At 49.4% G+C, this 26,037-nt stretch overlaps 1 protein-coding gene across 1 annotated transcript; it reads right to left on the reverse strand.

Annotated features, from left to right (window-relative positions):
• Window positions 1-865: 865 nt before the first annotated feature.
• On the reverse strand, window positions 866-26,037 carry CDX1 (caudal type homeobox 1). Its single transcript, XM_054038317.1, has 3 exons — window positions 25,608-26,037; window positions 2,122-2,267; window positions 866-1,084 (listed from the first exon to the last, which is right to left on the reverse strand). The coding sequence occupies exons 1-3, from the start codon at window positions 26,035-26,037 to the stop codon at window positions 881-883; spliced, it is 780 nt and encodes a 259-aa protein (XP_053894292.1). The 3' UTR covers window positions 866-880.

A 26,037-nucleotide genomic window follows, 5' to 3' on the forward strand; every position in this document is an offset into this window, starting at 1 on the left:
CAGAGCTGTGTGTAGGGAGCCTGGGACTACAACAGTGGGTGCTACAGATGAGGACAAAGGTATGTTAGTGGAGTTCCCGCTCCTAGCCCAGTACTAAGAGCCTGTTGTTTAAAGGAGGACCAAATTCACCCAGTTTAAAACAACCACCTTTCCTGGAACGGTGCTTACTCCACCTCCCACTTTGATGCCTCAGGCTTACAAAAACGCACTTGCTCCAGAGAAACTTCCTAGCTTGTCCCCATGTCGCCTCCCCACTTCTGTTCCCCCACCAGGCACCAGCTGAGTGTCTTCTCCTGGCTAATCTCTTCAGTCCTGTCTCCTGTGTGCTCCTCACCCCTACAGAACAGCTTCAACTGCTTCTCTCCCTTCTGCCCCTGGATGGATGTGGGGGATGCCAGAGACTGATTCAGAAGCTTGTTTCAGGCAGTTCAGTGATCTAGTGTTTAGTCCAGTCTTGTTTGAATAGCCCCATTCCGCCTGATGTGCCGAGGGGAAGTCATTCCTGACCAGTCTCCTGAACCTGCAGCCAGGAGCCCAACCTATTCCCCTCCTGCCACTGACATTTCCTAGGCCCCATTGTCTCCTCCCATCCCCCAAATGCCCCCTCTTGCATTTGATTATAAATATTTGAGGCCCGATCAGTGTTTCTTTCCTACCACAGAGTAACCGTAACTAACCTATTGTTTTTATACATAGAACTGAGTCCATGACACCGCCACAGAGGGGTCATCGGCCATCAAAAATATCCTCCAGATAGAGAGGAAGTGGCTTCGTAGGCTCAGCCCTTACAGCATCATGTCTTTGTGAAGCCTCCAGAGCTCCCCACCTGCTTCCACTCCGCCGCACGGCACATCTAGCTGTGTCTTGCTATCTGCTGGTCTTAAGGCATGAATTCTTCTTTGATAGTCATTGGGGAAGAGGAGACCAGGTTGGTGGTGCTGCTGCAGATGCCGCCGATGGGACCCGGGGTGCCAACGGCCGGCGGGGTGGGAGTGGTGGTGCTTGTGGGTTGCGTCTGCTGCTGCATCTTCTTCTTGTTCACCTTCCTCTCCTTGGCTCGCCGGTTCTGGAACCAGATTTTCACCTGTGGAGACGAGAGGAGAGAGACGGACAGGCATGGGGAGGGGGAGAGAAACAGGGAAAGGAGCAGCAGGAGAGAAGCAGTATGAAATATGGCAGTGAGTGAGGCCAGGGACAGAGGAGGAGCGAGCATTTGGGAGGGAAAGAGCGTGTGAGGTAATGGGGATGGGAGGGTTGGAGGGAGTCAGTGAAAGGAGTCAGTCCTGGGCCGGGTTAGTTTTTCTGTCTTCACTATTGTCCCTCGGGCACACACAGGATGGAGCGACTTTGCTACAGGGGGCGCCAGGGGTGACCATATGGGACACTGCACAGGGCTAGCCTGAGCCCCTCCCTCCCACCCCATGTGGGACTGGCATCGCCACTCTCCACCCCACCTCCCCCTGGCACGCTCCTCCACACCCCGCTTTTTTGACAAAAAGTTGGGACGGCCAGGACAGGGCTTAACAAAGGGATTGTCCCAGCCAAAGTGGGACATATGGTCACCCTAGGTCGGAAGGAACAAGGAGCCGTGGTGTGGGGGTTGGCGGGGAAGTCTTCGTTTTATGAGCCGCCTTGCCGCTTTGGGCCTGTGCCCGAACCCGAGCCGCCCACCCCCTCAGAGCGCCCCTGATTCCTAACCTCGCTTCCCGTCTCCTCTGTAGCTTTCTCATTTCCCCTACAGCTTTCCCAGCTCCCTCTGCTGTTTTATAGGGTCACCCTAGGAGTGGGGCGGGGGTTTCAAAAGCTCTCCGCATTGGCCGAACTGTGCACTCGGGAGTTTTACTGCTGACTTCAATGGGTGCAGTTAGCCTAATATCCAAGGCTGCCAGCCTCACGGGACATACCCCGGGACAACGCAGGCACCACGTCTCCCCGCCTGTCCGCTTCCGCCCCGTCTCAGCTGCCAGGGATGGGGCTGGCTGGAGGAGCCCTTTGCCACTGGCAGTGGTTGGATTGTTACCCATCCTCCTCCCATTGACTGTTGCTGATGGGGCAAGAGGGAGAATACCCCCCCTCGGGGTCCAGCCCGGCCCACTGAGTCGTGACTAGCTCAGCACTGACCTGCCGTTCGGTGAGCCCGAGCGTTGCCGCCAGCTCCGCTTTCCGCCGGATGGTGATGTAGCGGCTGTAGTGGAACTCTTTCTCCAGCTCCAGGCGCTGGTGGTCCGTATACACCACCCGGTACTTGTCTTTTGTTCTGGTCTTGCCTAGTGGAGACAACAGAGAGGACCATGGGGGGGAGCCTCGGAGTTCCAGATGGCAAGGGATGCATGTGAGGGCATTACCCCCGGCGTAGTTCCCAATGACCTGCCAGCTAGCCACAATGCCATGGCCTGGATCGCTTGGTACCACTGCAATGCCCTGATAACCAGAGGGTAGGGGAGACATCAAGCCTTTTCGGAAGGGATGCTGAAATACTCTGCCCAGCAATTGCCCAAGTCATTCCACCAGAGAGCCCCACAGACTCCTACCCGCTGGCAAGCCATCGCTGGAAGAAGAGAGCTGGCTGGGGCGGCCAAGAGAGAAATGACACCGTAGACTGAGGAGGAAGCTGTGCTGTATCTAATTGCACCCGAGGAAGAGACGAGACAAACGTTATGGCACCAGAGAGAGACAGAGCGCCAGAGGCAGGTGTTGGAAGGCAACGATGGACACTGGCTAGGAAATGTAGAATGAACTGGCTTTAAATGAAGCCTGAGAATGCAGAGGAAACCAAAGTCCCTTGGCCATAAAACTCCAAACCCAACCTATTGGAAGAACGTCAGGTTTGATCGTTTTAAGATGCATACACTAGAAGCCGGGGAGGGAAAGCGTAGAGGAGTCTAGGGGATGGGGCAGTAGACTGGGAATCAGGAGACCCGCACTCTGTTCTTCTCTCTTCCACTGACCTGCTGTGTGCCCTTGGGCAAGTCATCTTTCCCCGCTCCAGGCCTGGGTTTCCCCTCCCACCCTTTGTCAGTCTTGTCTACAGAGATGGTAAGAGCTTCAGGGCCAGGGCTGTTTCTCGCTATGTGTCTGTACAGCGCCCTGCACAATGGGGCCCTGCATTTGGTTGGGCCTCCAGGCACTTCTGCAACCCGCTCAAGAACTAATAACAGGGAAAGAAAAGAAAAGATACCAGCAGAGCTAAAGATTTTCCCCAGGGAATAGCAGCAGCGTTGCAGATGGGAACAGCAGCTATGTCACAGCAGTAGCCCCAATGAGTGTACGGCTAGCGGTTCAGGGCCAGTTTGAGGGGTGGGCGAGCAGGGTGGTTTCTGGGTGCCAACTTCCAGGGGCAACATGTTCCTGTGCCCCTTGACTTCCCCCCCTTTCTCTGCTGCATTGACCGACCTGGTTTTGTCCCATTGCTTGGCCAGTCGGAGTGGGTTTGTTTGATTTTTCCCCCTCCACTGCTGAGGCGGGGGCGAAAACGTTTTCCATCCTGGCTGGCAAAAGGGCTAGGGCCACTCCTGCATCTGCAGGCAAAGAAACCTAAGGTTCAAGCTCTGTTCCTGGATACCTACCCGGGACTTCTAGCGAGTGACCCCAGCAGGCAGTGTACCTAAGGATGGAAGGAAGCCCTGAATTGCTCACCATGGCCCCGAAGGAATAGTGAAATATGCTATGAACACACGTGTGTCACTGCCGTTGGGACAGGGCAGTGCCGCTTTTTCAAAGGTCAGCCCCTAAGTTGTGGCTGCAGATGTGGGTTTTGTGCACAAAGCAGATGCAAGGGCATATTTTGCAGGTGCAGCTTAGCTGTCTACCTTTGACCAGTGTTTAGTTAGACAAAGCGTAGGGCAAGATACTTGTTTGTTCGTTGAGTGAGTTAAATCTGTTCTTTGGGGATATTTGTTGTGAATCTCTGCATTTGTTCACAAACATTTTTTTCTGTTACTCCGTTGGGCCCCTTGGTTTCAATCAGGAGTTCAATAGGGCTCTTTGTAAGCAGCGGATTTGATGTGAATGTGTCGATACATTTCACATATAACACTGGAAAGGAAACTGAACTGTTCTTCGGATCCATCACATGGCAAGCATGTTACGTGAAAATTGATTTTCTTTAGAGATGGCTGCTAGGCAGTAATAGAATGATGTCTAAAATATCTAGAGTCTATATACTAGAAATGATGATGATGATTAATAATAAAAGACAAAGCAGAGATGGAGCCCCCAGACCCCAAACTCCACAACTGGACCCCACACATTGCTTTTCAGCCCCAGCCATAAGTAATTTAATCCCTCTGTATAACTATTTTCTCCTAAATGAAAAAATAAAAGTAAAAGATGATACACAGGTCTCCTGCATTAGCTCATTCAGTGTGGGACAAATATTTAGGGATAATATGCAAACCAAAAGATAAAGGGTTAATGAAAATATACAGTAAGAGAGAGGGCTCTGTCTAGGAGATCCTGTGGGATTTTGCAAAGTAAGACCTAACTCTAACCACACAACAGGATAATGGGATGTATGCGTCAAAGACCAGAGGTCGGTCATCCATTTTGCTGATCCACAAAGGTTTTGTCCGACAATTCTAAGGGTCCAAAATGTAGCCTATTGGCTTGGTTAGCATTAAATACAAATGTCTGCTGAGCAATCCACATTGCTACCAAACAGAAGTCTAACTGCAGCCGAACATTCAGCTCCGCAATACCACGGGGCTGCCTGAAGACAAATGAGTCATGCACAACCGCGTCCTTGTGTACAGACAAGCAGTGAGTCAGAAATACAGCAAATAGATACAATGTAGGCCTTTGATGGTCCCACCATCTCACTTCTTACATCCCTGGATTAGTGGCCAGAGGTCCTTTCTTTCAAGACGTTTTAAGGAAGAACTGGATATACCCACATCATCAAGTTTACTAGTAAGAATGTCGTGATTTTCACTACCAAATACCCAAGAGGGAAGGCAACAAACACAGCCATGAAAATTTGTTTCATATCCAGAAATCAATAAATTCTGTTCCAAAATGGCAGGCGGGCCATGATGGTGTTTTCAGCTGCATATTCAACATCCTCCTGCCTGGGAATCAGTCCATTTGTCTTCTTGGAAAACACAGGACAACAGATGTAGATGCCTGTCTTTTCCTAAACTTTTGCCAAAGAGACTGGAGCTGTACCAGGGAACAGTGGGTGCAAATGCAGAGCAGCTCAATGAAATTCAATTGAATTGCTCCGGATTTACATCAGTGTCACTGAAAACAGGGTTTGGCCATGTAATTTTTGACCTACAGAGGTTCCCCAGAGCTTGACACAGCAATAACAAAGAGATTTCCAAAATTCAAGAAGGCAATGGGCCAAAATCTGCTCAGTTGCACTGGTGTAAATCTGGAGTAAGAGAGGGCAGGTCTATGTTCGAGACAGCTCATGCTGCATGGTGATTGGTGGGGCCAAAGCATGGAAAGCCTTTTCCATTCAGAGGACAGTATATTGTCACCTCCCTCTTTTTTAATTTGGAAAAGCATGTGAGTGTATTAAATATGTTGTTGGAGTGTCAGTGTAACACTGTAGCAGTGAAAGGAAACATGAAGCCATTCCAAACTAAGAAAAGTGTCAGCAATAGATTACATAAATCATCACAACCAGTCCCCCACAAACAGCTACCAGATACTTTTCTTGGATCAGTTTAATCAGGAGGACACCCCTGCATGGCACAAAGCAGATACTGCCCTTCTGAAGATTCCCTCTGCACATCTGTGAGTGGCATAAAGAAAATGTAGTGCTTTCTAGCATCCCGTCCTGGGACAGGGGACCTGGCCAGGGGGAAAAGGGCATGATAAGGGATGTGAGAAGCTCACTGGAATCTCTAAAGAGGGGAGTTATTTGCTTTAGTTTTGTTTGTCTTTATCCTTCTTTAATAAAACAAATGTCTCTTTCTTCTGATACTGGAAGATTCTTGTATGGCTTGTTGACTCCATCCCTCTATGGTGATGACCATCGGTCACGCTTGGTAAGACTGGCATAGTGAAAAGGACTCTGGGAGCTACGTACGATGCTGTGTATACCGCTGCTGTGGAAAGTCCAGGCCTGGATACAAACATCCATTCCTACAGAGCAGGACAAGGTAACGGGATACAAAGCCTTTCACTTCAAGTTCTCTGGTTCACATCTAGCCCAAGACACTAACGTTGCCTTGCTCTAGAGCAGGGATCCTCAGAGTGATTCAGGAGCCAAATTAGCACTCAACGTTACCCCAAAGAGCCACAGTCGTGTGAATTCACTGTCCCGTTTCCTAGAGTCCTATCGATTCACATGTAAGCAGTATGCCAGGGGAAATGTTTAGTATAACACAGTAGAAGCATCCTGATTGGTTAATAACTGAGATTGGCTAATAATTAAATGACCTGGTGTTTTAATATCATGTGCTGCAAACAGCTGCAGGAGACACATTAAAGAGCCACTTGCAGCTCGGGATCCTCAGCATGACAATAACATATTGTTATATTGTCAGACAATTCTAGGTGTCCCAAATGTTGCAGAGCTGCCCTAGGTGAAATAAATGGTGCCTGGTGGACAGGTATCAACGCCACCACGAAGCATGGGCAGCGTGGTATTCTCACGGGCATGGAGACGGGCCTGTCCACTCACCCAGGAGGAGTTCCTCCAGGAGAAGACTGGGCCCCATTGGCGGATAGTGGAGGAGAAGCTTGAATTGCTTCTGGAGCCTTTCCACGGCACTACTCAGGCCCTGCTCCTCACGTCCCTGTGCCCACTGTCCCCTGACCCTTTGGGGGCCTGGTATTTGCCCAGTCTGCAACACCATCTTCGGAGAGCTAGAAATACAAACATACAGCCTGCTTGGCTGCAAGTCTATTTACTATGCCCAACACCGTGGTATCTGAACGCCGGTCAAAAAGGTCAACATCCATTGCTCACGTGGAAATGTCCTAGAGATCTGCTGTGGGACAGACTGATTTCTCTTATTATTAATACCAGCAACCAAAGAAGAATTGGCCAAATTCCTTTTGGCCAAAGGGAATTTAACCTGGCCCGAAGCTGGCGAATTAGCAGCAGCAGCAATGGAAGCAGTCGTGAAAAAGGTGCCAGATTTGCACGCAGAGGGCAGGGACAATCCCACGGACTCAATGAGCAAAATGCAAAGCCAGTGGCAAGGGACTGAAAAGGTTCCACTGTGAGGTGCTCATTTTGCATCAGTTTGGGAATTTCAAATGTCTCCATGTCATAAATGCTTCAGGACTGGCACTTGGCCTTTTCTGGCCATCGGTCAGCTCCTTGCGCGCAGGAGGGTAACCCACAAAAAGAAGAAAGCAAAGGGGGAGCAGGGCCCAGAGGAGGACGTACACACTACAAAGGAAGAAAGTGGGACCTTATGCCCATCACTGTGTATCTGAGTACCTTGCAGCCGATGCCTGGCCAGCAAACCCAGGCAGATAAAATATTAACTGGTCCCTCCCTCAAAACCTTCCCCTAAAGGATAAGCAAGCCCATTTCTGAGGATAAAAAAATAGGAGTGCGGGTGATTCTGTCCTTTTTTAATTTGTTAACAGCAGCCTGGGCATTGTGTGCTGTAGGCCTCACCCTCAGGTGGAAGGCACCAAATGGCAATGGAAAGGCTCTTCCTAGTAAGGGTGGGGCTGGGTGTTATTACACCACCTCACCTTCCCGAGGCTTGGTGTTGTTTGTACCCGTGTTTGACGGTGGGAGCATGAAGCTAAGCCCCTCGCCCCAGTCGGGTCTCCCTGTGCACTTGGAATGCTTTGCCCAGCAGGTTCCAGCCACCGAGTTGCCCCTTTCAGCCTCTCCTGCTTCCTTTGCCGCCCCATGGAGGGTTTGGGATGGGAGGGCCCGAGGTCTCTGCAGAGTACACCAGAGAAGGAACCGCTGGAGTGGAAACCGCGATGCCCCCCTTCAGCCCTACCCAGCTGGTTTGTCCTCTCATTCCGGGAGGCCTCAGGTGTGTCTCTTCCATACCTTCCCCATCTCAACTAGACGGGGATTTTTTTAAACGGGTTCTTTCATGGAAAGAGGAGGAAACAAGGGTGAGCATCATCGGAGGGTGGCGGCTCTGGGGCTTGCCCTGCCCCATGGCACATGACCCCAGAGGGAAGAGTCCTCAGGAGAGATGTTGAGGGCAGGGTCGCCCCGCTGAGTGATTTACGAGGGATCAGCCCACTGGCGATAAGAGGGGGAAACGGCAGCCACCACAACAGGTGGCGTATGAGCGTCCAGGCAAAAAGCAGCTGCTTTTCTAATGAGTAACCAAGCCCAGGCCAGTTTACTTCCTGCTTCCAGTTCGCCACCAAGCCAAAGGCACGAGTGTAAGCGTGTGTCAATATGTGCATCTGTGTGAGCGCATGTGTGAACCCGGGGATGTGCCTGCATCTGGGTGCATGTGCTGGGAGACAGCTGATCCTGCTGGGACGTGACCTGAGGACCCCCAACTACAAAAGCGGTCGCTCTCCTTTTCAAGTGGAAGCAGGATTTCCATCACTGTACCCCTCACCGAGGCTTTTGTGTCCTCTCTCTAGGCCTCTGCTGAGAAGGCCATTGAAGTGCGTGTCCTCGACTAACAGGCCGAGCATGTGTTTGTGCACTCAGCAATGGTTGCTCATCCCTGTGTCAGTGTGTGTTCAGAGGTACACATGTGGGCATGTGGGAGCATGGGTTCGTATGAGCCCCTGTGGGGACAGAACAAGAGTTGGATTTCATATAGCACCTTTCATCTAAATAATAATGTGCATATCTATGCAGCCTTACATTAGAGGATCTCAGAGCAATTGACAAGCAGCAATTAAGGGGAGGGATAGCTCCGTGATTTGAGCATTGGCCTGCTAAACCCAGAGTTGTGAGTTCAATCCTTGAGGGGGCCATTTAGGGATATGGGGCAAAAATCTGTTGGATGATTTAATTGGGGATTGGTCCTGCTTCGAGCAGGGGATTAGACTAGATGATCTCCTGAGGTCCCTTCCAACCCTGATATTCTATGATTCTAAGACTTCCAACAACTTGGTGTGGTGGGTAAGAGCGCAGCTAGTCTGCAACACCGCCAGGAATAGAACCCGAAACCCTTAGAACTGGGCATTAGCCACTAAGTCACACATAGCAAAAAAGACATAATTTAATCATCACGTTCATCCCTTGCCAGTAGAAGGGAAGCAAGGTAATAAGACTGGCCCACGTCACACCTGCTCAGAAGAGAGCACCTCAATTGGGTGCTGGGATGATTTTTATAGTGATTTTATACTGAAAGCCACTGAACAAAACTCTAAATGCTGTATGTGATGGAAACCACGCACTCGGTTGCTATTATTACTTCAAGCCAGCACCTCTAGTTCCAGCGCCCTACCCCAATTCCTTGTCAGAGCTAGCAAGACCCAACAACCTGGTGACCACTTGAGAAATGTGTTTCAGTGTGAGAGTAAGTAGGTGTCATTGTGAAAAAGAGAGATTTGTGTTTGTGTGTGTAACACATGGGCAAATATAGAGCGAGACAAACACAAGGTTGAGAAGCGGGACCTTATTATATTATGGACCCACCATAGCAAATATCTATGTTTACTGTTGTAAGACAATTTGCATTATAAATCTGATTCCCCCCCCCCTCTAACTTCCACAGAATATAGGCCCTTTCCATCTGAAATGTGCATCTATATTCTCCTACCTAAGGGGATTTTTGGCAAGGTTTTTTGCAATTGTGAGGTGGATCACACCAGCTGTGTATGCGAGATGTGACTTCAAAAACTACTGATAAAAGTTTTGAGCTAAGAACTCTAAAAGTGTTGCAGTCACTAGATGCCAGAGAGAACTAGTGCACAGATATGTATTAAACTATGCCAAGTGGATTATTGAAAAGCTATTAGCTAAGCCACAGGAAAATGGAACATCTTGGGAGCCATTGCTCCATGTATTCTCTGCAACGGCGATAAGTTCCAAGAGGAATTCTGTGCCTCTAACAACTCCTGCAGGCAGAGTCTGTGCACAAAGTGATCCTAATTACTCCAGTCTCTAAAGTTACAAGCTGTGTAGGTGCAACCTGACATTACCTGTGCAGGCACCCTTGGTCCTGAAATTTATAAATACCATCCATTAATTCTTCAGGGTCCTCGGCGTAGATTATAAGCTCTGCATTAATTCTTGCAGAGTTAAATTATGGAAGGACTCCTTCCAAGTTTATAAGCACTGCCGGGTTTACAAGCCCAAGAATTTATAAACACAAGGAGTCCTGAAGAAGTTATAAACTCCTCATGATCACTGAGGTGAAACCAGGGCTTCTACTCATGCAAAGCATATAGAAGCTCCATGAGAATCTGACCTTTCACTCGCTTTGCCCCGACTGTAACAATTCCTACAAGTTTTCTCGCATTAAGGGGTTCATTTTGAACCACTCAACAAGTATGGAAATTTCCAAACAAAAAACGTTAAGGCATCAATTTTGGTTTCAAATGAACATGCCAGATAGCTATTTATTTAAAATATCACTACTAGAACAAGGCTGTGTGTGGATGGGGTGGGGGGAACCATTGGGAAGAGAGGAAATAAGATTAAAAATAAATGTTTGAAAGTCAAGAAATGAGATGGTGGGTGAATCCTGAATGTTCCATGAATTTTACCAGGAATTATTATTCAACCGAAAGTCCCTGCGGGAAATTAGTCATTCACTGTTATTTGCTGTTCACCAGGTCTCATTAATTAATTCTCCTCTCGGTTTCAAATGTTTCAGTCATCTAATCAGGCAGATGAAACAATACCATGTGACTTGAGTGACCAATCACTCACCACAAACATCATTAACCTTGTTTATTATGTTAGGGCCTAGAAGACAGAGGAGACAGGTCCTCCCATGTGGTGCTTACAAGCTAAATAAAGTAGCAAAGGTTGCACATTCAACCCAAAGACTGACAGTAATTCAGCCCAACTAATGGTCAAATGCAAATACATCTGCTGAATTCTAAAGTGGATTGTGGCAGATTTAGAGGCAGAAGAAAAGACCAAAATAGTACTTGCAATGAATAATTCAACTACCTTTGAATGCAAATGCAGAGTTGCAAACGTAACTCTATCTTTACAATGCTTTTTGTCCATAACAGCAGCGCAGACACTGCTGCCAAACTCACCTCAGGACCCGAGCCCAAACGTCTACACAGCTGTTTTTAGGGTCCTAGCGCAAGACTCGCTGCCGCGGGTTTTAAAACATGGTGTAGACACCCCCTCGGTGGTGGGTGTAGAAAGAGAGAGGGCTTCAGCCAGGCATTTCTGGTGTCAAGCTCTTATTTGCAACAGAAAGCGACTCGTTTGAGAGATGAATGATGTGCTCGCTCCGTTCATCGGAGCGAATTAAATCATTGGTGGCTGGGGCCGAAAGCCACTCGCTGTGCAAAATCCTTAGGCCACCAGAGATTTCACCTCAACACAGCTTTGCTCTGTTTGGAAAGACCATAGCTATAAAACTGGACTTTTATTTCCACCCCAAGCTCACAGCGGTGAAGATGGAGGACTTAATGTATGCACTCTGGTGCTGCATCGCCATCTACCCTCATCTGTGTCCCTCTGAAGGTGTGGCACCCACCCCCACACACACACCTGAGCAGAGAGTCCTTCCACACTGTGTAAGCTTCATTTAAACCCTTAGGGGCAAATCCAGTCCCCTCCGTCATGGCTGCAGAAGCTCCCCTGGCAGGGCATTCCATCACATTGCTCCAGGGTGGGCCCGGGACACACAAAGGGCGTGCTCCCCTAGCATGGTAGAGAAGGCATCTCTGCATTTCCACTGCCCTGCAAGGCACAGTAGTGAGTGGGGTGGGGCAGGGCACAAGAAGGTTGGGAAGGAGCAGCACTAGAGGATAAACGGCGCAGCTCTGCAGATCTCTCCTCCTCGTACGATCTCGCCTTGTGCCACTCACTGTGCGGCAGCCTCAGAGTTGCAACAGCCTCTGCAGAATGACGACTCAGCCTGTGACTTCCTTCCCCACTAAGCAACTCGCCTAGCTACCCAGCACACAGCGCAGCATGACTACGTTTGGTCAGAGCTTCCGGGATCTTGCACAAGCCCACTATGCTGGGCCATCCCAGGCTAAGTGTAAGAATCATGCCCGCATGATGCAAGCCTGCAAGGCTCGTGTGTGGCGTATGGATGCCCCCCACCCTCCCCAGACGCGGAATCTTAAATTAAAACACAGCTCCCCGGAATCCCAGTGCTGATGCTTCATCCTCAGCTGTTTAAACTGACAGCACGGTGCTCCTGTTCTCCAGAGGAAGGTCCCGTGTAAGGGCTCCAGTGCCCCGGGCCCCATCAGGTGCCACAGCAGCAGGGAGGATGGGCTTTAATGAACAGCCCAGAAGCCACAACCGAGGTCTCCATGAGCACTTTCCACCGTGCCATTAAGAAGTGGGCATGTGCCAGCTAAGGAAGTTTACAGAGCCACCTGCAGTGTTGCCTACAGCCACCCTTCTCTTCGCTCCCCGCCCTCCGACAAGATCTGAGGGTGGCACCAAGGCCTCCACACTGGGAGCTGGAGCCAATTGAGAGCTGTCTTTTGGGGAGCTCTCATGCAGACCCAGTTGTGTGCCATGGAACCTGGCCTCGGGTGCCTGAGAGGATCAGCATGAATTCGCTCCCACTCCCTGACATCATATTCTCACTCGCCACCTTTGCTTTCCAACTCCCCCCTATTCTTGAATGAAGCCAGCCTCTCCTGACAGCCCGGCCACGGGCCTCCTCAGGCCTGGAGCCCTTAATTGGCTGCTTGAATTTTTTAAAGCGTTATCGCCCCCGCTCAACAATCTCCAGCCAAGTCAGGCCGGCTTGTTTTTATTCTTTCTCTGTCCTGTCACAATAATGGCAGGTGAATGACCCGCCGCAAGGAGCCGTTCAGGAGGCCAGTGGGAAGGATTTCAGCACCAGGATCAAGAAAGGGCCAATGTCTGTGTGGGGAGAGGGCATCATTATCTTTGTTAATATATAACTCTAATAGCCCTCACCTTAGCCACGATAAGATAAGGGAGCAGCTTTAATGTGCTGTGCAAACCAAAAGGGACTCACTTCTGAGCGTGTGCACTGCAGACACACACCCACTCGCACACATGGGGTGGGGGGGAACGGGAGGTTGGGTCCAGATTCTGAGCTGCACCCAGCATCCACCTGCTACACTGCCTTCTCACAGATAAGGCCTCGTGGGCTCTGTCTGAGATCGCACTCGCTCTGAGACAAGGAAGGGAACTCCGGCCTCCGCTCCAACGCACAGCATGTCCCATTATACCACGTCTCATCAGAATGCACCTCTCTCGCCATCTCCCATTGGACTGGGATTGGCTGCGGCTGGATCTAGGAGCTGGGTCTCCATCCATCCGCTGTGGCTCATGCAGCCCCAGTCAAGGCACGCTTTGTCGCTCCCGCCTAGCAGGGGAAGAAAGGGGAAATAAAAACTTCTTCCTGCTTCCTCTATTCCATACCCTGGACTAGAGCAGCCTGCATGAGGCCAGCAAATAAATTAGGAAGTCCGAAGTCACTGTTGGGGCTAGAAAGCAGAGTTTGGCCTTCAGTGAAGTCAAGGCGAATGGAGGATCCCACTTGCTCGTGCCCAGAGAGGCAGCAGTAGTCAAACCTTTCTCCCCAGGACTGACCTCCTCTTCCTGCTTCAAGACCGTCCTCAGTGAGGAGCCCATGAGACTAGGCACCCAAAAGACTACTTTGGCATTGAATTGATTGTGCAAAGAACAGAATGATCCAAGGTGTTCGGCCTGAACTCGAAGGAATGGGCAAATATAAGGATGTTCAGATTAGGGTGATGTTAGGAACGGGAGGTTCAGGAAATATTTGGGAATATTCTGCATTAAAGAGTGACGGGCCAGGGTGTGAAGGCAGAAGCAACACTGGAGGAGCAGGCAGAAAGCAGAGGAGGAGTGAGACTTGTATTTATTTATAAGAGGTGGCTGTTTCCTTCAAGAGAGAGTTCCCAGAGATCCAGCCAGCCCTGGGGGAGTAGGGCACAGCTGATGCAGCAAATGGGAATGGCTAAGAGGCGGGCACCATGGTGTTGGCAGGTGGATAACAGGCATTCGGCATACACCACAGCAGCAGGAGCAGCACAACTGCATGCAGAGAGGACAGGAGAACCGTACAATTTTATGATGGTGATGGACTCATGAGCACAGTGATAGAAAGAGACACAGATTGGAGCAGGTTGTGTTGTGTCCCTATACAGTGGCTGCTCCACGTAGAGGACAAGAGCCTACTACTGCTACCAGCTAATGGAGTTACTCCTTTAGCTCAAATGGTAGAGGCTCGTGTTTCTGGTTCTGAAGGGTCAGGATTATATGCTCATTGACAGCCCCTAGCGGGGACCCTCTCACAGGGGAGAGCACAGTGAGGGGACTGGGGTTGGCAGTTATTAAACCAAAGTAATTAACACTGGAAACTCCAGTGGGGGAGAGTGACCTGGAGAAATGCCAGCTGGTGGATGTGGTCAGGAGCACAGAGCCCCGAGTCCAGCCATTTACGCCTCAGCGTGTAGCATTGCTGCTCAGCTCTGCGCATGTGGCTTCACTCATCCACAGTTCAAACTAAAACGAAGACTGTAGGTCTCCCTAAACCGTATGAATAACATAATAATAGACTAGTCCCTCTCTGAGCCTCAGGAGTCAAAATTCAGAACCATCCAAAACTAAACAGAACCTGTAGCAAGCAAGCGTGAGCCAGGCCAGCTGGCTGAGAAGGGCCGTCCACTCGGCAGTGGGGACAACGCCCTGTGTTGGATGTGTGGGGTGTCTGGGTCCATCTCTTCCTAATGCTGCCTTCTCTGCCCCTCACCCTGCACTAGCAATGAAGAGACTGAGAGAGTGTGGAACGTCTGTCCATCTGTCTGTCTGTCCCCATAAGGATCTTCTCTCTCTCTCATCTATCCCTTTCCATAGCATCTAGCTGCCATTTTTGTTTTCATTTTTTTAATGATGAAAATCCATATGTGTCCAAATACAATCATGGCACAAACGTCGACTAATTACACCTCTCACCACCCCTGTGAAGTAGCTAAGTACCTATTATCCTCCCTGTTTTATGGATGGGGAAACTGAGGCAGGGAGGCAAAGGGACTTGCCCAAAGCTACACCGCAAATCAGTGGCAGAGTCAGAACTGGATGTCAGACACGACGGACTCCAAACCCTGTGCTGGCTGCTCCCGCCTGCACTGGCTCCAACTTTAATTGATGTCTCTTTTGTGGTTTGGAATAGGAGCAACCTGTGGGTTTTTTCCCTCATCTCCTGCAAGAAGGCTGCTCAGTAACCTTATGCGAAATGATTGACGCTCCCAGTCCAGTTCTCACCGCAAAAGGGCTCCCATCACAGATAGAAATAATGGTAATTGCCTCCTAGTTCACAGTGTCCCCGAAGAGGCCAGGAACGGTGCAGGAGGACATGGGACCCGGTCTGCACGTCATTACAGAAGCACAATGATCATAACGCTTTGCACTGATACAGAGCTTCCCATCAGAAGAATGCCACACCCTTTAGGCACATTATCTAATTTGCTAATGAGGTTGCACGGGGAAGCTGCTACCCATGGAGCTAAGCGTTCCCTGGCTAAAGAGCGGCCATCAGTCCCTCAGGACAATCAAACCAGCACATTCCACCATCACTAAACCCACTTTGTCTACGGGAAAAGAAAGGTTGATACAACAGCCTCCATCTGAGAACCTGTGAGCCCCAGTAGTACCTGCCTTCCCTATTTCTACCCACCCTCCTTTGTCGCCCTTGTATTTCGTTGACTTCAGACAGGAGCTCATGATAGCTTCTACAGGGTGGGGGAGGAAGACAACCAAACGCACGATAGTTGAAGGACACTGACCTGGCTGTGAATCAACAGGCTGGGTTTTGACAAGCCCTCTCATACCCCTTTCTCAGCCTCCCACCACAGGAAGTGGAGTAGCAAAAAATATAGATGGTGGATGAAACACTAGGGGTGTAATCTATCTTTCTGAAGGGAAGGAGATGTCAGGTCATAGAGGTGGCCAACAGCAGGTGTAGGAATACTAAGAAAACCCCTCCAGTGCCAAGTGTCCAGCAGCCAGCGTTTTACTTGTTCCAGCAGAACTTGCACGTCCACTGAATGGGAAAATTCCAGCGTCACATGTGGGCGTTTTCATTGCAAACAAACTTTCATTTCATATGCACGAGTATTACTCCCGGGGGAATTCTGTGCCACTGCGCAACGCGGAATTTTGCAGAAATGAATGTTGTGTTTGCAGAATTTCCTTTCCCCCACAGAAATGCCCCAGCACAGCCCAGCTCGCACATAGAAGACACTGCTGGTGGGAGGGAGTGGGAGCTAGAGGGTTCCTGGTAGCTGCAGTTCCCAGCCTGCCCTGACCTGGGACTGAGTATCAGGCTGTTTCTCCCTCTGGATCCCTGGGCTCTGAGGAGGAGCGGGGGGGTGGGGTGGGGGGCTGTGGCTGGGCTCTGAGGGGGAGGGGGTTTGGGTATCTGGCCCCCCGGCTGGGCTCTGGGGGGGTAAGGGAGCAGAGAAACAGGAACTGGGTTGTCATAGGGGTTTCTTTAATGCTCTACTCCAGCGGGAATTTTTTTGTGTCTCTCTATAGTTTCAGAGATACTTGCTGACAGGTATTTTGAAATAAATTACCAAAATAATTGAAACTGGTGTGATTATGTAGTGTTAGGTTGACAAATAAAATTTGCAGAATTTTGAATTTTTTGGTGCAGAATGCTCCCAGGAGTAAAGCACAGTATTCTTCTAGTCAGAGAAAGAGAAGTAATGCCATGTGACTCATCTTATCGGACCAGTCACAATTAACCATTACATCTCCAGTGCTAACTATTCACAGAAGACCGGCTACAGTCAACTATTATGTACAAAAAGCAACAGAGGGTCCTGTGGCACCTTTAAGACTAATAGATGTATTGGAGCATAAGCTTTTGTGGGTGATGCATCCGATGAAGCGGGCATTCACCCACGAAAGCTTATGCTCCAATACATCTGTTAGTCTTAAAGGTGCCACAGGACTCTCTGTTGCTTTTTACAGATCCAGACTAACACGGCGACCCCTCTGAAATTATTTACAAAATTGTAGTTGATGTGATGGCTTTTCTCTGAGTGGGGGAAAAAGCGCTTCCAGAAATATGAATTATTTCCCCAGGTTTGTGCCTATCAGAAAGTGGTTGTCAAAGGCCCCCACAGTGCTCCAAAGCCAGGCTTAGTTACAAGTTAAACAGAGAAAAACCCAGTCCCTCATGACTCTCACCATAACATTAGAGGTGTCTCACAGGATCAAGAACTTGTGAGAATTGCAAACCAAAGCCAGCACTTTTCAATACAATCCACAAAGAAAATCAGGATTCAGCCAAGGAGATGGAAGAACAGCTACAGTTTTCTACGTCACTCATCCCTAACCATCACCACACCCCCCTATTTGAGGGGAAATGCGCTGAAAATGGTGCTCTCTCTGAAACGTAGGTGGATTAACCGTTAGGACGACATCACAAGCAGACCTAGGCCACGTATTTCCCGCCGACTCGTCTCTCCCCTTCCAATTCCTCAGAATTCAGCATTGGTTTTGGCACCTGGCAGATGCTTCCGATTGCTCGCCCGGCTTTTCATTAGTACACTGCTAAGCCTCTAATCAACCGTACCTGCTGTGTAATGTCATATGTGGGAAAGTAGAGCTGAAGCAACAAACAGATTAGCTGGAGGGTGGGTGTATTGTGTATCAGTTTCTCATGGTTCTCCACACCCTGGCTAATGAAGCGTGGGCCTATGGCCCCAGCCTACCGTAATCCAGCACCTCTCCGGATTTTGCCCCCTGTGTCAGAAGAAGCAGTGCCCACAAAGCAGCTGTAGCCAGTCCCTGAAGATACTAGCCCATCTTGACAGCGTTTTCTGCTCTTTTCTCAACTTCTTTTCAGCTCCCAGTCTCTGCGCCACAGTCAAACTGTCCAAAGAGGGCCTGATTCTCCTGGGGCTTATAAATCAGGAGCAACTCCACTTCCAGTTCACGGAGTGACCCCAGTGTAATCTGGTGTGGGAGCAGAATCGGGCTCCCTTATCACCATGAAAGCACAGTGTTGACAGAGCGGGAAGGTGGGCATCCTTGAAGGTTCCCCCATAAGAAGCCTCCTCCGTTGGCCAGAGGTTTTAAGTGTCCCTTCACTAATCTCAGGGTATTATCTGGCCTGGCCTGTCACGTAGGTATCTTTAATGTTCAAGGGAAGCCCTTTTTTGTTCAAGGAAAGTCAATTCTAAGAAAGTTTGAAAAGTCTGTACCTTGGACAGGCGACTAGCTGCTCAACAAATCCCTGAGTTAATAATTTAAGGGTGGCGGGGGTGGTTTGGGTGTGTACGTGCATGCGTGTGGGTACATAGTGTGTATGGAGGGGGAGTTAATTGTGTTAAGGACTTTAACAATGGTGCATCATTTACTGAAAACGCCCCCTCCCCCCCCCCCCACACAATTTAGCAGGCTGAGTGAAATATACTGACCTCCTCAGATGAGAAAATTTCCCTATTCAAGAAGACATTGGGAATGGCTGCAAAAGCGCCATCCCTGAGACGTGCTCTGCGGCAGCATTTCCAAAGCAAAACTTTCCACCACATCTCAGTAGTTAGGAATTTTTTCCCTTCAAGATTTTGGGGTTAATACCAGAGCTGAGCAAATAGCATGGGGAAAGTTCTGAGAATACTTGTTTGAACTCTAGATACATTTTGATTTGACCGCGCTTGCAGCAAGTTTAACATTTGCTTTCCACCAGCATTCAAGCGCTCAAACTAACATGAAGGTTTGCAAAAAGCACATTTTTTACACTCAGGGATGCACCAAAAAGTGAAGTTTTAATTGTACAATCAGCTGCAACATTTCAAATTCACACCATGATCACAAGTTACACAACTCCTAGAACAGAATCCATACCATGCACTTTATGTAACTAACCAGTGTCAGGTGAATTTCGAAGTTCAGATCTGAAACATTTTCAGCAAGCCCTTCCTAAGCTGTTTCTAGAGTGAGGTGAAATTCACAAGGAGGTTTGCAAATAACTGAACCATGAGCAAGCACGAGACTTTCACACTCTGCTTGTGAACATTTTATGAACAGAAAAAAGCGGTGACATTCGACAAAGAATTTGTTAGGAATGATGTGTTCAATTCTTTTGAATATTTGTTTGCTAAACCAAATACAACGATTTCCCTTTCCCTGAAGTCTCTCAATTCTCTTGCACTGTATAGACAGCTAGGACCTCCCCCCAAATAGTTTGATAGTTCAATTGGAGGAGAACATGTAAATAGTTAGCAATAACGATATAAAATGTTCCCTTATGTAAGGCCTGTCCAAAGCTCATTGAATGACTCAACTAGAGACTTTCCATTGGTTCCCTGGGCTTTGGCCCTCTCTACTGGATTTACACCCCTTACTCCCACATAAAGTTTGATGTTATCCCAGTATCTTATTACCTAGGAAAAACTCTTTTCCAACAGCTTTCAAGCTAGACTAGTAGCTGTTTATTCAAGGAGTGACAGAGAGGAAGGTGTAATTTATAACCTTCTAAAGTATTATGATTTATAGCACTCATAATGAAACTGTTGATATTTATAGCAAAAACGTTGTGGTATCAATTTCCTATTTCTTTTGCAGCAAGGTGGGTAGTTAATCAATCCAGGCTGATTAATGTCCAGTTTATTGATTGCAATAAAACAGTTCATTTAAGCATTTCTCCCTTATCTGTGCCAAACCTGCCTCTAGGCTGATTACTTTTTGTCTTAATAAAGAAAGTTTCTGAAGCATTTGGCTTTTTTAAAAAAGAATGTCCCAGGAAAGACCTTAATATTTTATTTCCATTGGATATGAAGGACCTGATTCTACAAACGCTCTGCATACACAAATCCCACTGGAAGCTGGGGTATATAAACAAAATCTAAGGGGTGCAATTCTAACCGATTGACGTCAATGGGAGTTTTGCTATTGATTTTGGTGGGGATTTCACCCAAGATCTCCCTGCAGGATGAAACGGCAGCTTCTTACTAAGAATCCTGCTGTCCTTACTCAGGCAAAAAAATCCCGTATGTGGAGTGCTTGTGCATGGAGGAGAGGGACAGGAATTCTAAGCCAATTTTCGAACAAAATGAACTGGTACTAGTAGATATTGTCTGATTCGGCAGCTCTTTCCCGGGGGAAATGCCCATTGACTTTGCTGGGAATTTATCTTGTGTGAGGCCTGTAGGACTGACTTCCCTAGGTAAGGACTGCAAGAGTGGGCTTGTCATTAGAAGCCAACGATGCCCTGGGCAGACGCAGAGCTTCTTTTACACCCTCCTGATTTTAGACATTGACTGGGGGCTGGGGAGGGGCATTTCCTAATATGCATTGAAGGAGACAATGGCTACTTTATTTGGCCTTTGGTGTGTATTTAATCTAAGAGATATGAACTGAGCAACTCATGATATTTTTCACAATTCAATCAATCCAATTGTCATTTAACTCAATCAGAGGCACTTTCAAGCCCCATTTTATCTTAATTCCACTCCTGGGTGTAAAATTATTAAACAAGGTTCACCCAGAGAAGATGTTTGTTGGTTTCTTTCTCCCTTTATCAATTGTTTCAAACATTTGCCCCTCCCAAGTTTCTCCTCTAAGGGCTGACCTGAGAGCCCAAAATGACCACGTGCAGCCGGCTTCTCTTTTGATAATGGAGGATAATGGATAATGGAGTTTTGATAATTCCAGGATCTCAGGGAGCACTAATCAGAACAGGAATAAATTCCTGCCCTGGGAGCTGGGGCTCTGGAGTCATCCACCCAGATAGTAATATCATGATTCACTCATCACCTGTCCTCTCCAAGGCCTCAGATCTGCTGTTTGCTGAATGTGCCCATGCAGAGCCCAGTGGGAGGGCAACAAGCTGCAAAACTGGGCACAGAATACTACAAAGAATTCCCATGTGCTCTGCTCTAGTCAATGAATATTATACATACAATTAATTCAATTAGGAGTCCTATTGTGTAATCAATTATTGTTGTTGCAGTGCCTTTAATCTCAAAGTGTTTCTCAAACTATGTACTTAGAGCACCACTGAAATGCAACCACCTCTGGGGCAGAAATGCACAAGCAACACTTGCCCCGTACAACACCGCTAAGGGGGTGGGACATTTTTGGCCAAAGATATCTGAGCAAATGCCATTCCCCGAGAAATGCCATCAGATCTTTAGTGTCCACACAAAGCAGAGAGGGTCTCATAAGAGAACACCACACCCCACCCCACGACCTTGCCCGGAGTTGAGACCTTCCTCTACCAAGCCGGTCACTCGGGAGAAAGAGCCACCATTCCTATATCCTGGGCTACTGCTTCATCCAACTCATTGACAGCCGCACCCATCCTGCTGTAAGGAGGGAGAGGGCATCTGACCTGGTCTACATATAGGTTTTGTATCAGTATAACTATTTCAGTTAGGAGTGTGACTTTTTACTGAAATAATTACACTGGAGTGTGATTACACTGGAGCTACTGTTAAAGCAGTACAATTTTGGGGTGAAGACAGCAGCAAGAGATGACAACACAGCTCAACAACTGGACCTTGGTGGCAGATGAGAACCCACCATTGCCATATCTGTCCGCTTCTCATTCCAGCAGAGACTGAGGCTATCCCTCATGACAGCCCCATTTCCCTTGGCCTCAGGCCTCCTGCATGGCAGTGCAGAGTTCTCTCTATCCGCTAGATCATTACTCTCTCCAGACCACTCAAACATGTCGGAGGGGGTTGTTGTCATAAAATAGGAAGTGCAGTATTTAGATCACAGCCAAAGTGAGACACGGAGCATGTCTCATTTTGGCTTCTATTTTATTTAAGTTCTTATAGCACCCCCACCCCCATGGCATCTGGATAGATGAACGAAAAAGATCTTCATTGCTGGTGGATCACATTCTAGCAGGGACATATTTCCAAGTTGGTAAAAGCACTCAGATTCATATGATTTGTAAAAAATCCCTTTTCAAAAGGACACCTCCAAAAGTCTCTTGACTATGAAGTGTTTGGTACCTGAATTTTAACCCGGGACAATTGGATGGAAGTTAACGGGAATTTGTGGGTGCTGATCACCGGCTCGACTGGACATTATTGGTCTGATTTTCAAATGCAATCCCCAGCCGCTCTCACAGAGATGGATGATTGCAGCTGAGTGCTGGGGAGTTTTGAAACTAAAGCTGTGCACCGATTACCAGAAGCAACTTCTGAATCAGAATCTTCCCTTGCTGAGGTATTTATTCTGTACTGTGTCGTATTCAAAGTCAGGGGCCACGCCATGCTAATATGACACTAACTGCCACTATTTCGGGATGCAATACCATTTCTGTCTAAACCCAAAGTTTTCAAAGTGCTCTAATTTTTTTGTCCATTTTTAAATTAGTTTTTAATTTGTCTGGCATTTACTGCTCTCTCAGCTTCTGTATTACCCATTTGGCCCTATCAAAACATTCAGTGAAGACCATTTTAAAAAGACTAGCAGAAGAATGATTCCAGTGATATGTCTATGTGCTCCCAAATTGGTGCAGATTCTATTATTAGTGTGTAAATGAAGATTTTTAATATCACCAAAACCCAGTACTGGGTGGTAAGAGGGGGGGGGAGGCATCCTAAAAATCTGTACTCAGATATGTAGAATTTATACACAGCTTGATCTTTCTCCCACTGCAATAAAGGGCACAATTCCAACTGATTTCTATAGAGCAGGATCAGGCCACAAGCTGTCTGTTCTGGCCCAGATCTGTACAGCCCTACAAATCCACAGATATTCACTCTCTAGCCAGATGCAGATATCTGTGGGCCGTGGATCAGATGTGGATACAAATACAGATCTTCCCCTTTTGCTAATGTTGATAGTCCCTTACTGAGCTACAAGCCCCAGGAGAATTTGAAAGCCCACAATGCGTCCCAGCTGTATTACTACTCGAGGAGTAAATAAGGCAGTACTCAGTCTAGTAAGGTTCCTGGATTCGACCTTCCACTGTCATCTTCAACTCTGAACCAGATCCAAACCAACCATGGTAGATGCAGACATCTAATGCACAAATGGAAAATCAAGGATTCCCCAGCGCGCGAGTGTGACTCCCCGCCACAGACCATCGAACATACCCTGATGAAGCCATATGGCTTGATCAACTTCCGGGGAAATTGTAGATGCTGCTCTACACCAGCCAGAGGAAAGAAGAAGTAAGGAAGACAGAACTGGACCCCTCGTAAGGGCAATTTAAGTGATGGGCTGGTCTACATGGGGAAATTTACCAGATCTGGTCCATAGCTCACTCTGAGTAGATTCCTGTGAAGCCAATGCCAGTAGGACCTGCTCCTCTGATACATATTTTTTAATAGGAGTCCCCTTTGAGTCTGATACTGTTGCATCCTTGGGGCTTTGGGGTCCTCACACCTGATGATGATAATCCCAACCTGAGGGGCAGTGAAATGTAGCTGGTGGCCTTCCAGGTCAAATCTGGCTTTCCCCATGTCCACTGAAGCCGCCCACCTAACTGCAATTGGGCTCTGGGATCTGGGGAGCAGGATTTGACCCAAAGGCAGAGCAGAGGAGGATAAAACCCAAGCCAGGCTGGACTTGCGGAGCAGCCAGGCGGGGGTCCAAGCCACTCACACCCTGCCCCTTTCCAGCCTGGATTTCCCACTCGTGCCAGAACCCTCCCGGGTTGGTGATGGAGGTGGGAGAAGGCCCCCGTGCCGCAGGCTGGGGAGGTAGGCCGGCAGGAGCTGGCCGGGCCAGTCCCCTTCGCAGCCTAGGGCCGGGTGGGGGGAGCGGGGAGATGTCTCTGGGGCGAGGCCCTGCCCCGCACCGACCCCTCGGCTCGGCTTGGAACATCAAAGCGCCCCGCCAGCCCCAGAGCAGGGGCGACAAAGGCCGAGGACAATGGGGCTGCTGGGCGCCCCGCGCTTTCCTGCAACCCGGAGTCACTCCGGATCTGCATGACAAAGGGCAGCGCTTGTAAATGTGGGCTGCCCCCGCTTCCAGCCCCCCTGCCTTAAACAACCGCGCTGCCTTTGAACTGGGCAGCCGGGCGGGCGCGGAGCGTGTTCATTTGGGTTTGCCTGGGGAGAGACTTCCACCTCCCCCCGCCGGCCCCCAGCCTCCAAGGGGTCAGCAGTTCAGCTGCGGCCCGGAGCTGCGGGAGAGGCAGCGAGGGGCCGCCTCGAACCGTGAGCCGCGGGGCCCGGGGCGCAGCCCAGACTGGGTCGGGGACAGCAAGTCTGGAAGGGGGAGCTGGACACACACACCCCTGCACACCTCACACAAACCTCCCTTCACACACAAAAGCCCACAATCCCTACACACACCGCTGTCTCACACACAACCCCCACCCTTACACCCCCTACACGCACCTCCCACACACACCCTTTCTCACAAACACACTCGCACAACCCCTCAGCTCTCCAGCCCTCACCTCACCCACACACAGGTGGGGGGAGCGCTGTCTAAACTCAGAGCAGGTCACCCCAGGGACTTGCTGGGCTCTGTCCGGGATCTCCCCCAGAAAGGCTCTGAACGATCAGAAACTCTCTTCCCTCCTGCCATTTCTCTTGGGGATGTGCGCTCCCAGCTCTCCAGCCCCTGCCCTGTCCCCGGAGGCCTTGGGAGGGGCACCCAGCCTGTGGGAGGGATGAGCTCTTGGCATTTCTTAACTACTCCCGAAATGACAAAACTAGAAGCCGCTGGGCCGCCTGAGCTCGAAGCTCGCCAGTTGATAACCCCTGGCTCCCAATAACAGAGGAAAGGAGGGGAAGTGCGCTGTCTGGAGCTGATCCTGCATCCCCTGCACACCCCGTACTCAAGAGGATTGGGGCCCTCAGAGAAGAGCTTCCCAGGCTGGGAAAAGCCGGCCTAGCACCAGCATTTCATTGCTGGTTTGACGAGAAATGGGTAAAACACGCAGGCCCTGGAAAATTGCGCCCTGAATCGGCCCGTCTCCGAGGCCCATTGGGCCGTGGACCAGGCCCTGGGTGTTTAACAGAATGGTGTCACCTGAATTTGGAGCTAAACTCTCCAAACTCGTTGGATTCCAGTCCAGGCGGGGCCGGGGGTTGACGAGAGAGGTTTTTGCAATAGATGCAATAGGTTTCCCCTTAGCTGCCTCACTGGGGATGGCGATATTGACCTGTTGGGACTGTCACTAGCACAAAGCGAGGACAAAGCAGTTTTATGCAGCTTTACTGGGCAGGGGGAAATGCGCGTTGGCACAGGGCCCATATCGGCCAGCTCTGGGGAAACGCTTGTTAAAGGCCCCCCGGGAAGCTGAGGCGTTGCAAGCAAAGTCTCAGAGATCCCCCGAAGTTCAGACGGACAAAACCACCGATATGAACCGTGTGCAAATACATATAAACGTAATTTACAACCCCTGCGCTCTCCGAAATACCCTGGCACGCTAAGGTGTCATTGGCCGGAGCTCGGTAGGGTAATGCGCAATTGAAAACTCAGCTTCCCCCATGCCGAATGCTGCCCTCCCTTCCTGGCATTGTTGGGGTGCAGGGTTGCGCCCCAGCTACGACCTAAGCAAAGAGGTGGGGAGGTAAGAGGCGGGGGGGAGGTAAGAAAGTGTGGGGGGGTTCCTTACCACTGCTGCTGCTGGTTGGAACGCTGCGCCTCATCCACTCATAGGGGGTGCGCCTTTGCGCATTGGGGGAGAGCTGGGCCACTGAGCTGTTGATGGGTGGAGGTAGGAGTCCAGAGCCTGGAGGCTGAATTGGATTAAAATCGGTGGGGCTGAATCCAAGCTGCCCCGGGTTAGCGACGGAAGAAGCGGCTCCAGGCCCGTACGAATGCCAGTCCTCCTTGGTGGGTGTGTATGGCGAGCCCCAGGCGCCCGCAGGTTGCCCATGGTGTGGGTCACTGTTAATCCCTGGCACGTGGTGGTAGCTGGCAAAATCCGAATATTGAGGGGGCGCAGGCACGTAGTTCTGGGGATTGAGGTTCAGGCTGGGGTGCCTGACCGGGTTAGGGTACATGTTAGTGTCCTTATCCAAAAGATAGCCCACATACATCAT

The sequence above is a fragment of the Malaclemys terrapin genome, chromosome 8, assembly GCF_027887155.1.
Source record: "Malaclemys terrapin pileata isolate rMalTer1 chromosome 8, rMalTer1.hap1, whole genome shotgun sequence".
Lineage (NCBI taxonomy): Eukaryota > Metazoa > Chordata > Testudines > Emydidae > Malaclemys > Malaclemys terrapin.